General features: G+C 52.4%; 1 protein-coding gene across 1 annotated transcript in view; it reads right to left on the reverse strand.

Moving 5' to 3' along the window:
* COBL (cordon-bleu WH2 repeat protein) overlaps positions 1-12153 on the reverse strand; it is a 299100-nt gene that overhangs the window by 12138 nt on the left and 274809 nt on the right. Inside the window, 4 exon segments of the mRNA XM_070369922.1 lie at positions 5320-5580; positions 6242-6361; positions 7373-9207; positions 10418-10515. Of these exon segments, the coding sequence (XP_070226023.1) occupies positions 5320-5580; positions 6242-6361; positions 7373-9207; positions 10418-10515 (2314 nt within the window).

Below are 12153 nucleotides of genomic sequence, written 5' to 3' on the forward strand. Positions count from 1 at the left end.
AGGGCCCAGCCAGGGTGGGGATGTCATGGGACCTAGTAAGGCATTCCCAGAGGCTGGCCACCCGGGCTGGACTGCCCTGGGGTCTGGGCCAGCAGCGGCCCTGACCTGGTTAAGGCTGGGGAAAAGGCCGCAGGACACCTGTGCCCCGCCTTCCCATCTGTGGGCTGGAAGCTGCAGTGTTCCCGCCCAGAAGCATAACGGAGGAGGTGCTCACTCTTGGCCCTCCGTAGAGGACTGCTGGGACACACAAAGAAAAGGCCTTGGGGCTTTCACCAGGTCCCTCACTTTAGGAGATGTCCCTAAGGCTAAGGCCAAGGACAACCCCCCTCTTTCTCTACTCCTGGTTGATAACCCCCAAGAGCACAGACAATGCTTCATTCATGTCTCTATCGAGAGCAGCTCCTGCGATCCTGGACTCCGGTGGGTTCTCAGGAAATGCTTGTGGATGAATAGCTGGATGTGTGAATGTTTTAAATATAAACACAGATTAAAAGGGCACTTGCTGTCCATCCCAGAACCTCTGAAAGGATGCATTCAAAGCAGACTGACAAAGACTGTCCGACCGGATGGGCACAGTTTCACCATGAATATGAATTCAGGATGGAGTGGAAGGCAGAAGTGTACTGGGGGGTGGGCGGGGGGCACAGTCCAGGGTCTGAGCCTTGCACTCAAGATAGGAGAGCCATGTCTCCTGCAGATGGGACAGCAGACTGAGCAAAGCCAAGGATGCTGTCACCTGGGGCTGGAGGAAAGACAGCAGGCGTGGCTCTGACACTCACAGACACAGAGTCAGAGGTGTTCACTACATACCATGGAGGGAGGCAAATGGACTTCCAATCACCCTGAAAAATGGCCAACTCGCTTCTAAGGGAATGATTCCCCCTACATCAAAGCTACCCTCTTGCCTTTTAGCATAAGCAGCATCATTGCCAGCGCAAAACGTGTTCCAGGAGGGTGAGTCACTGTGCCTGTGTTTAGCAGTAAGAGTCTGGTCCCCGAACACCCTCCCAGCAGGGTCAGATACCCTGCTTGTACTGGAGGAGGTGGCCTCGGGCACTGCAGCCCCTCACATTACCCAGCAGAGTAGGGAGCACCCTCAGTCCAGGATGCTGTCCTTGCTACATGCATCCTGAAGCGTCACTGAACACCCAGGACAAAGGAGCATCTGCTCATACTGAGAACCCACAGACAGCACAGGCCACATGGCATGAGTCCCGGAGCCTGGCACTTTGCATCTTTTCCTCAAGGTTATGCAACTTTAAAAGCCTGAATGGTGAAAGAAGGCTGAAGAGGCAGAGCTCAAATGACTTGAGGAGCAAGTGTCAGAACATGTACGAAAGTGCATCTGATGCGAAGTCACAAAGACCTCCACAGCCCGTGCCTGCAGAGAAGCGCTGCCTCGCCAGGCTCCTCGGAAGGCCCAGCTGGCCCTGGTCAGCTGAGCTGCATGCGTGTCCCCTGGTGTCACAGGTCTGCTGCGCCACACCAATGGTGGGGGGAAGCTGCTTGAAAAGGAGGTCAGGTGTGTGCCTCTGGGAGGACAACCACTGGTTCCAGGTGAGGCCAGACTGTCTCAGCTGCCCTGTGCGTCCCTGATGGAGGCTGAGCCGAGGCTGCAGGGTGGATGGATGGTCCTGACTTCCTAAGTCACATGTCCTTCAGGGCTTACAGGAATGGGAGATGCAGACTGCCAGTGAGAGGCCTGGCTTACTGCGTAGAGCAGTGACCTACACAGTCCCGTCACTCAGCTCTGCGGCCTCCAGGTAAGGTGTGCGGCACTGAGCAAATGGTCAGGGTCTCCCAGGTCATCTTCACCCTCTCATCTGGGGCCTGGCTGTCAGCCTAGGGGCATCTCTTAAACTGCTCTGGGCATCAAAATCTCAGATGCACCAGACTCACTGCCTCAACCCTTCCAGGATGGAGAAGGCAGGTCCCAACACTTAGATTAATCCAAGAAACAAATAAAATGTGGGCTTCTGACTGCCATCTCAAGCAGCTGCTAGGAAGCTGAGATGGTGATGAGCAGCGGCCAGGCCTGGGCCTCCCATGGCTCTTTCTGTTAGCCCCCCAGGCTGTGCTGCTTGCTGCGTGGACACACACTCTCCCTGCATCCCTACCTGCCACCCAGCAGGCCCCACCTGGTCCCAGCCCTTTCTCCCACCGCCCTTGCATTTTCCCCTACTTTCTTTCCCATTAGCACAAAGAGCTTCCTCTGCTTTTTCAGACAATTCCCAAACTTGATTTTTTTCCCCTTCCTTTCTGGAAGGCCCTTGTGCACACTCTAAGACAGAGAAAGCCTGAGGTTCAAGGTGGCATGGGTGGCAAGATTTCTCTCAGTGCCCCTATTCCTTAGGACTCCTGCCAGATGTGGGGAGAGGAACAGCTATCTGAAACCATCCAAAATCAGTCAATGAGAATATGAGTATAGGAGAAATAAGTACAGCCTTCATATTCAGCGGTATTCAAACTGTATCAAAGCTCAAATGACACAGATAATGATCTCAAACCTCAATGGAAAGTGATTTGGTAAAATTGCAGATTTGTAGGCTCAAACCTCTGAAAAATCTACAACCACAGGATGAAGATGTCTTGTGGATTTCACTTTGAAAACAATGTTTTCAGAAACTCTTAAATTGTTCCCAGGGACCAGCTGAACCATCAGGGTTGAGAACCGGCTGTGTTGCTTTGGATTCTCTGGGAACCACTGGCTCTTTCTTTCTTTGAACTATAGTTGATTAACAATATTATGTTAGCTTCAGGTATACAGCAAAGTGACTCAGGTATATATATACATAGAGATATAGATATGAATGCGTGCATTCTCAGTCACTTCAGTCATTTCCAACTCTTTTGTGACCCTATGGACTGTAGCTCACCAGGCTCCTCTGTCCATGGGATTCTCCAGGCAAGAATACTGAAGTGTGTAGCCATTTCCTCCTCCAGGGCATCTTCCTGACCCAGGGATCACACCCACATCTGCTGCACTGTGGGTGGATTCTTTACTGCTGAGTCACCAAGGCCTCCCACCATGGCTACTTTTTCAGATTATTTTTGACTATATGCTACGACAAGATAATGAATATAGTTCCCTGTGCTATACAATAAGTCCTTGTTGATTACCTATTTTATATACAGTAGTACTCTTGTCTGGAAAATCCCATGGACGGAGGAGCCTGGTAGGCTGCAGCCAACGGGGTCGCTAGGAGTCGGACATGACTGAGCGACTTCACTTTCATGTTTCACTTTTATGCACTGGAGAAGGAAATGGCAACCCACTCCAGTGTTCTTGCCTGGAGAACCCCAGGGATGGGGGAGCCTGGTGGGCTGCCGTCTCTGGTGTCACACAGAGTTGGACACGACTGAAGCGACTTAGCAGCAAAAGCAGCAGTGTGCATATGTCAGTCTCAAACTCCCATCCTCTACTTTTCCCTTTGTAACCATAAGTTTGTTTTCTATGTCTGTGTATCTGTTTATGTTTTGTAAATAAGTTCGTGTCCTTTATTTTTTTAGATTTTGCATATGTGATATCCATACAATATTTGTCTTTCTCTATCTGAATTACTTAGTATGATAAGTGAAGGTCCATCCATGCTGTGCAATTGGCATCATTTCATTCTTTTTCATAGCTGAGTAGTATTCCAGTGTGTATGTGCACCACATCTTCGCTATCCATTCATCTGTTGATGGACACTTAAGTTGCTTCCATGTCTTGGTAACTGTAAATAGTGCTGCTGTGAACATTTGGGTGCATATAGCTTTCTGAACTAGAATTTTTGTCTTCTCCAGATATATACTCAGGAGTGGGAATGCTGAATCATATGGTATTTCTATTTTTTTGAAAAAAACTTTAAAAAAATATTTTTAAAGGGAACTCTATACTCTTCTCCACAGTGGCTACACTAATTTACATTCCCCCCAACAGTGTATGAGGGTTCCTTTTTCTCCACACCCTCTCCAGCATTTGTTTTTTGTAGACTTTTTGATGTTGGCCATTCTGACCCATGACTGGCCCTTACTTTCATTTTAATGTTGAGACACGGATGGAGGAGAGAGATTGTCTCAGGTTTGAATTACAGAGCTGTCTTCATCAGCGTCTGCAAGGTCTAACTGTTAGGACGCTTACTTAGCCATTCACCCCGATGTCTTCACTTTCCCTCATTTCATGTAATAAAGCACTAAGCTCATCAAGATATAATTTATGGAGAAATGGAAACAAGTAAAAACAAACTGAAAGCCCTCAACAATTTTAACTGCCCCCCCACTCCCCCCATCCCCGGCATCCAGAGGACAGTCTGGCATCCAAGGCCAAGGGATTAAGTGCAGTTTCTTCTCCCAGCATCCTGAGGCAGGGCTGAGCTTTCAGTAAATGGAGTGCCCTTAGCATTCTCCCTACCTGATGTCTTGGGTCCCTGTTAGGGCCACAGAGCACAGCTGGGAACACCTCTCCAGCACCAGGGACACACTCTGGGGCCTACCCGAGAGCTGTGCCTGTGGCCCCAGGGAGGCTCCCAGTCAGTGTGCTAAGGCCACTCCAGCCCAGGCTGCAACAGCATCCCGGCCTTAGTGAGGACTGCCTTCCGCTGTGCTGCCTGTGGGAGCCTCCCCTGCCCTCCTTGCTGCCCTAGGCTCCTGGCGGGAAATTTTTCAGCAGCGCCTGCCCTCCTCCGTGGAAGTGGCTCACCCATCTCGCGGGCCAGCTGCTCTCCTTCATTCTGAGGGCCTTCTGTGTCCACCAGGTCCAGCCCTATGTGACCAAGACCACGTTACTCAGGTTTTCTGAGCCTCATTCACTTTGTATGTAAAATGAGAATAATCATAGTACTGACCTCTTCAGGGACACGTGAGGACTTAAGCTTAGGATCTGGAAATGATCTCTCTTAAAGTAATACCTGTCACCACCTCCCTATGATTAGCCTAACTTCCCACCCGCTAGAAATGGGCAGGGAAAGAATATCAGTCCATCCACAGAATCATTTTGGAGTTAAAGCAGATCTCAAAACCTACCTAATCAAAGTCCTTAAAATTTGGGAACCCTACATTGGACCCCACAAAATCCACTGCTTTGAGGGACCAGGTAGGCGATACGTTCAGACCAAACAGAAAACAGGATAGAGCAGAAACTGCAGAAAAACCAGAAACGTGTGCTCCGCCCAAGGGACTGCAGAAACAGTAATTTTCCAAACGAATGCTGTCGCCTGGACCCCAACCAGGGCCCCGCAGGATGCATCGCAGATGGACGGAGCGGGAGCAGAGGGGATTGGGGTGACCTGGGCCTCCCACAGCCCAAGAGAGCGCGCACGCGCCGTCTCACACCCTCACCTTTCTCAGCCTTGCGGCTCCGGTGCCGGAGCGGATGGCGTCCATCAAGGCCTGTCTGGCGTCCAGTGGGTTGCCGAGGGGGCCCTCGCTGGACCTCGACGCTGACCAGGATGAGGTGGGCGCCTGGGTAACCGGAGTGGGTGGGGGTGGGGGCGGCTGGGACTGGACCCCAAGGTCTTCTACCCGTGAGGGGTCTGGCCCATGTGCAGACAGCGCGGCATCGCGGAGGCTCTGGAGCTCCTCAGAGGCAGAGGACGTGACCTAGCAACGAGACGGTGAAATGACAGGGTCCCAAATGTCCTTTCCAAGAGGCAGTGCTTTTCAGACCCTGAAAAAACCCAGGGGCCGTGTCTTCTCCCCATCCTGGGGCTCTCTGTCAGGTAAGTGACTGCTGGCAGGGAGCAGGGCTGCCCTCCTGAGACCCCTGCCCTCCTACCTCACCTGGGCCTGCCTGGACAGACCCTGAGGCCGCACACACACAGCAACAGCCAATCGGTGGGAAGGACCCTCCTCCAAACACGGAGAGGAAGGTGCCCACCCGGTTTTTCCTCGGATTCTGGCTGCGGAAGGTGCATGACCCTCTGTCCCCAAGCTCAAGTCCGGGTAGTCCTGCGACTGTGTCACACCAGCCCCAGCAGGTAGCAGCTCCATCCTGGAGCTGAGTGGCCACTGCCTCTGCTGCTGGGTGACCCAGCCCTGCAGCCCGCTCTGTGTCCTGGGAGTGTGGGGAGGTGCAGGCACAAATGTACCGGAAACGCTAGCGCCTTCAGGAGAGGCTGGCCCTCAGGGCCTCTCCCGCAGCCCGGCTGGCCACTCCAGTGATGACTTAGCATAGCTTAGGGAATTGGAGGGTCGCCCTGGCTTGTGCAGTTTTCCGGGGGTCACTGTGGTGGGTGGGTGTGTGTCTGGGGCCCCCTCTCACCTTCCTCAGGCTGCAGGTCCCGCTGTGGCCACGTATGGCCGCCAGGAGGGCTGAGCGCTCACCGTCTGCCTCAGTGTAGGATGGTTTCTTTGGCCCTCCCTTTGAGCCGGGTTCTGGAATCTAGAATATTTATTAATGACGTCAACTTCTGTCACTTGGGTGACAGGGAAATGATGACTATAAGGCAGTACACAAGAAAGCCTATAGTTATCAGGTCAGGCCTGCAGGGTCAGTTTTATCATCTCTGTCTGTTAGAAGGTAGAATTATCAAGGTGCAGTTCTGGATTGACCTCACACTATATAAAAATTAAGGGGCTTCCCTGGTGGCTCAGCTAGAATCTGCCTGGCAATGCAGGAGATGCAGGTTTGATCCCTGAGTGGGGAAGATCCCCTGGAGAAGGGAATACCCACTCCAGTATTCTTGCCTGGGAAATCTCATGGACAGAGGAGCCTGTTGGATGAGAGTCCATGGGGTCACAAAGAGTCAGACATGACTGAGCGATGAAACAACAGCAACAAAATACAGAAATCAAAAGCTATGTATTTGGGGAGGCACAGGGTGATCACCCTCCCCAAATGTCATCTCCCTCTTTCCTCAGTGGCAAAATGAAAGAAACAGTTTCTAACCATCAGTGTCAGGGTAGCTGTTAAATAACATTTGCAAGGTGATAAATTCCTACATGGGGGGCAGGTGTCATAAAATTTTCCCCAAGGCTTCAGCCCACCACTGCTGAAAATGCAGGGTGATAGGGGGCAGGGCCTCAGCCTGACTCTCCATCTCCCCCTCCAGGCTCAAGGACCAGTTATGGATGATCCCTCCCCAAGCCGGCACCCCACCCCATCCCTCCACTCCCCCGTGCCCACACAAGGATGTATTGCTGACACCTTTCCCCAGGGCAGTCAAGAGCCTTAAAGGCAGTGTGGGCAAACCAAAGTCATCAGTTTTGTCTCCTTGGTGGTTCTATTTAAATAACTCCATAGGCAGGGAGATGGAAATCCAGGTAAAATTAAGCCGTGCAGTCACCCGCATCCCTAGCCTGGTCCCCCTCCTCTGATGTCACCTAAGATCTGTGTCTGAGTGGGTGTGGGGGAGAGGCCGTCCCTGAGGCAGAAGCCAACCAATAACTTCACCTTGCGGAGCCTGTCCTTGCCTCCTGCTGAGTGGATGGCCTCCATCAAGGCGCTGTGCAGGGATGTGTCTTTCGGAGCCGGCCTCTGGACCACAGGCCTGAATTTCTTCTTTGGCCCGAAGATGCTGGCTGGCAGTGTACCATCAGCTTCAAGTGCACCTGTGCTTAACAAACTGGGCTTTTCCTCCCGTTGTGGGGGCTCCTGTCCAGCCCGGCCATTTGTATCTGACACTCTTGGAGAGCAAGGAGGCTCACTGTGGATGGGGACCCACCGGGAGCCATTCACCAGGGTGCTGCCTGAAGTCTGATCATCTCCTGAGTGAAGGCGTGAGGGACTCAGGCCGTCAGACTTGTACTTGGGGTCGGATGCTGAGTCGGTCCTGTGTGTCCTTATGTTTTGCTCTCCACTGAGACCACTGCTCTGTCCCACAGAAGCCTGGTCCCGTTGTGCAGCTGTGACTAGTGAGCCATGGGAATTTCTGTGGATGCCAGACCGGTAGTCTTGAGCAGACAGCTTCCTGTAAGGGCTGCTGACTTGCCATCCAGGATGGGGTCCTGCCGTCGATTCCTCCCCCTCACGACGAATGCCCGTCCCTGGGTTTGGGCTGGGGGTGGTACTGTCCTTCACCACAGGAGGTGCTACCACTGGCTCTGGTGCTGTGCCTTCACACGTCCTCTGGGTGTTATCCTGTCTCCTCCCCGCATCACTGTGGACTTTTGGGGTCCCTATCCGCTTGGCAATGGCAGAGGCCATGTACTGACTGGATGTTCTCCTCTGAGGTTTGAGAAACGGGACTTCCGCGGTGTTAGCTGCTGGCACTTGGAGGGGGCGAGTGGCTGCTGGGGGTGGCCAGCTTCTCCCCTCCCCCACAGCTCTCCCATCTTCCGAGTGTGGGGACTGGGGCCCGGGCAGTGTTCCCTGGGGGTCTGGGGAGGTGGGCTCGCCTCTCAGTCTGCTTTCCTGAGGTTGCAGATTCGTGGGGGTGGTGGGGGTGGGGGTCCTCTTGGGCCTCTCCATGGGCCGGCCAGAGTGCTTCTCTACAGAATTGGATCTCCAGAATTCTTTGACTTTTCCAATGGGTGGGGTTTCTGCCTCCAGAGTGGGCGATGAGGGGACTACAGTCCTGCCGGTATGCACGTGGGGGCTCACCAGGTTCCCCAGCTCATCGATCTTAATGGCACCCACGGAGAGAGATGCCCCCCGGTCATAGCATTTCATCTCTGACTTCGGAGGGACAATTTTATAAGTTGTGAGGCCACATTTAAGGCCATAACTCCCCGCTGGGTGTTGGCCTCGTTGATGCCATGGCGGTAGTGTTGAGATATCACCTTTACCATCGCTTGCCTTTTCCTTCCCCAGCTGTGGGGTCACCCTTCCAGGGGCTGGGGTCCCCCCGCTGTGAGCAGAAACAGGTGCCCTGCCTTCCTCCTTCCCATTCCAGTGGTGAGTGTGAAGCGCTGAAGCAGAACTCGCCGTGGGCTCCATCTTCCTGGGATCCACCTCCTTCCAGGTGTTGGTCAAGGCTGACCTGACCTCTCTCTCAGGCTCCCGGGAAGGAGCTGGTGAGCTGGGCCCTGCTGCCCGCCTCTGGCTGTGCTGCTGGGGGCACTCGGCCTGGTGAGGTGGTGGCTGAGCCTTACTGTCGGCTGTGCTCCCCAAGTCGAAGGAGCCGGCGTTGTTGTTTCTATTGGAAAACACGCCTGAGTCCACGGGATCGTCCAGAACCTCCCCTATGAACGTCACCGGGATCGCCTCAGGGTCACCATGGGGGGTGGACATGCCATGTATGGAGTTGGCGAGGGGGCCTGTGTCAGCTTCGTAGCTTTCTTCCATTTCTGCAAAGAAGCACAACTCAGGTCACAGGCAGAGCCCACTTGGATGATTCTGATACCCCTTAACCAGTGAAATCCCACCTTGATTTTCATCTCCTGAGGGTCCTTTGGTGTAAGTTATTTAGTGTCATTTGGGTTGTTGTCTACACATGCCCAGAGCCAGTCTCAGTGCATAGGACCCAATCAAGGATGTGTCTGCAGATTCATGATGCCTTGGGGGCAGGCACTGAGGTACCACATTTTGCCAGTATCTTTACTTACAAATTGATGTTGAAGTCCAAGCCCTCAGTAAACACCACCTCAGAGCAGGATGGGAAGGTGGATTTGGGATTTTTACTTTCCTCTTGATTTGGTTCGCAAGGAGCACTGCAGAATCTATGGGTCAAGTTGCTCTTGTTCTGCTTCCTAAGAGGCAGGTGACAATGCCTTGAGCCCCCAATAATTAGCCCTAAAGGACATAGTGGGCCTGCAGGCAGGGTCTGAGGGACAGACCAAGGTTGAGAAAGGTGTCTTAGCTCTGTCAACCCCATTTGAGGACAGAAAATGAAAAAGTGAGTCAGACAAAAGGCTGGGTCAGCTCTGGAATCTGCCTCCTCCTTGTTTTATTTGGTCGTCAGGCAAGGCCTATATCTACTTTCTAGTCTGTGTGCCTTGGTTTGAAAGATTTCCGGTTTGTATCTGAGCTGGTTTGTATCTGCTCAGACCTTACACTATTCTGTCTGATACACAGAAGTGCACAGAAGTGCAGTCCCCGGGACGCCCCCGGGAACAGGGGTCCCTGGGGAGATGCTGTGTGCTGTGTTCCTCATTGAAAGTCAGACCACATGTTAGCAGGTCATGGGCTGGGAGGTTTAATCCAGAGGCCTTTTGCCAGAGTGGCACCCAGTGTCTCCCTACGTCATCTGAGGGCTGAGAACTTCTTCTTTGGTTCATGTGTGCAGACTTTTAATGTGCAGAATCAGTATTACTCAGAGCAGGCTGTAAGCGCCTGCTCGGACATTTCCTCGGCACTGTTTGGCCGCCCAGTGCATGGCCCCTTCTGGAGCTGAGCTCCCTGTGTGCTTGGGCCCCAGCCTGGGCCTTCCTCTCTCGGAGCCACATCTCCTCTGCACACATTTCTGCACGTGGTCACCGCGGCGCAGTCAGCAACCCTGACAGCCCTCAGGGAGCCTGGCCCCGGCGGAGACGTCCAGGCAGGAGGGGCGGTGCTTACCTTCCAGGTCTTCATCCAGTTCTGCAAGGGTTTTCTGGAACTGTCCAGTCATGAATATTTCCTCATCCTCGTGTGAGGCTGGGGCAGCTTTTCCGTTTCTAGGGAAAACCAAGAAGAAAAGGGAGCATTCATTTAGCTCATTATTTATGTAACTGACTCTTTTCTGGAAATACCTGAGGCAGGTACAACTTAACGTCAGGCCATTCCATAGGCACTGCTGTCCTTGGAACGCCTGAGACACAGATGCGGTGTGTGTCTGTGTGCGTGTGGATATGTGTGTGTGTGTGGTGCACAGCAACGACCACTCCAACAGTGAACTTCAGGGCAGCAGTGACCACCCCTCCTGCCGTGCCCCCTCCCCACGCCCACATGGCAGTGACTGGAGTGGGGGAGGGTGGGCAGGGAAGCAACTCCTGCACCCTGTGAGCCTTCCCACGTGGGTTCTTTTGCCCAGATCGTCCCATGGGAAGTCTCACAAGCAGTTAGAAGGCAGTCAAGGTCATGATCGCCACTTCCCAGAGAAGTGACCATGTGCTGAGAGGCTAAGAGTGCAGCTGTCCCTGCTCACAGGGGCTCCTGAGCCTGGGAGGGCTGCCATGGCTGTGTCCACAGGTGCCTCGCAGCCCTGCCACCAGGGTGTCCAGGGAGATGTCCCTACCTGCTGAGGAGAGCTGGGCTTTGCTTCTCTCCAGCCCTGGACATTAGCATCTATGAGACAACAGCTGCCAAAGCAATTTGAGAGCAGCCCTTGGAGAGGCTCTGGTCTCTTTTGTCTCATGGTGCCAAGAACAGAGACACGTACAGGGTGATTGTTCCTCTTCTGCAAAAGCGGAAGGTCTTTCCCGCTGATCGTTAGACTCAAGGGCCAGTTTCCATTGTTACTAATCAGGCCGGGATAATGATGCATGAAATGTGCTTTGTACCGTCCTCACTTACATAGCAGAGCTTGTGTTCTGGTAAATGAGTCTTTCTTACTTGGTGACTGTGTCCCTTTGGGAGCCAGGAAGTGGCTTCCAGATCCAACTCAGCTAATGTCCTCTGACACGGCAGACAAAGGGCCCTGGCTGAGATGCGTGCGGCTATGGACCAATTAACGACGACCACAGAGGCACAAGACTTGCCTTTCCTGTTGCTTTGCCATAAGACTTAATTGGATGCATTTACTAAACTTGTATCTTTCTCTTCCACAGAATTTGATGGTTTAGATAAATTTAAGTTATATATTCAATCAAGTATATGGCAGAAAAGAATGGTAAGGGCTCTCTAAAGTAGTATTTGAAATGGAAAATACTGTTTTTCAAAGGTTGGCTCCCTGTCTAGAATGGTTAAAGCCTAGTCAGACAAAATTATATCTACACTTTTCCTTCAGAGTATTTGCCTTCCCTTCAAAGTATGCAAAATCACACTGTTCTATGGGAATAGAATGATATCAATAAGAATTAAAAACTATAGCACATGGAATTACACTCAATATTTTATAATAACCTATAAGGGAAAAGAATCTGAAAAAGAATGTATATGTACATACATACATACATGTATGTATGTATGTATGAGGGCTTTCCTGGTGGTTCAGATGGTAAAGAATCTACCCTCATTGCAGGAGACCCAGGTTCAATCATTCAATCCCTGGGTCAGGAAGATCCCTTGGAGAAGGGAATAGCAACTCACTGCAGTATTCTTGCCTGGAGAATCCCATGGACAGAAGAGCCTGGCAGGCTACAGTCCATGAGGTT

This window comes from Bos mutus, chromosome 4, assembly GCF_027580195.1.
Source record: "Bos mutus isolate GX-2022 chromosome 4, NWIPB_WYAK_1.1, whole genome shotgun sequence".
NCBI lineage: Eukaryota > Metazoa > Chordata > Mammalia > Artiodactyla > Bovidae > Bos > Bos mutus.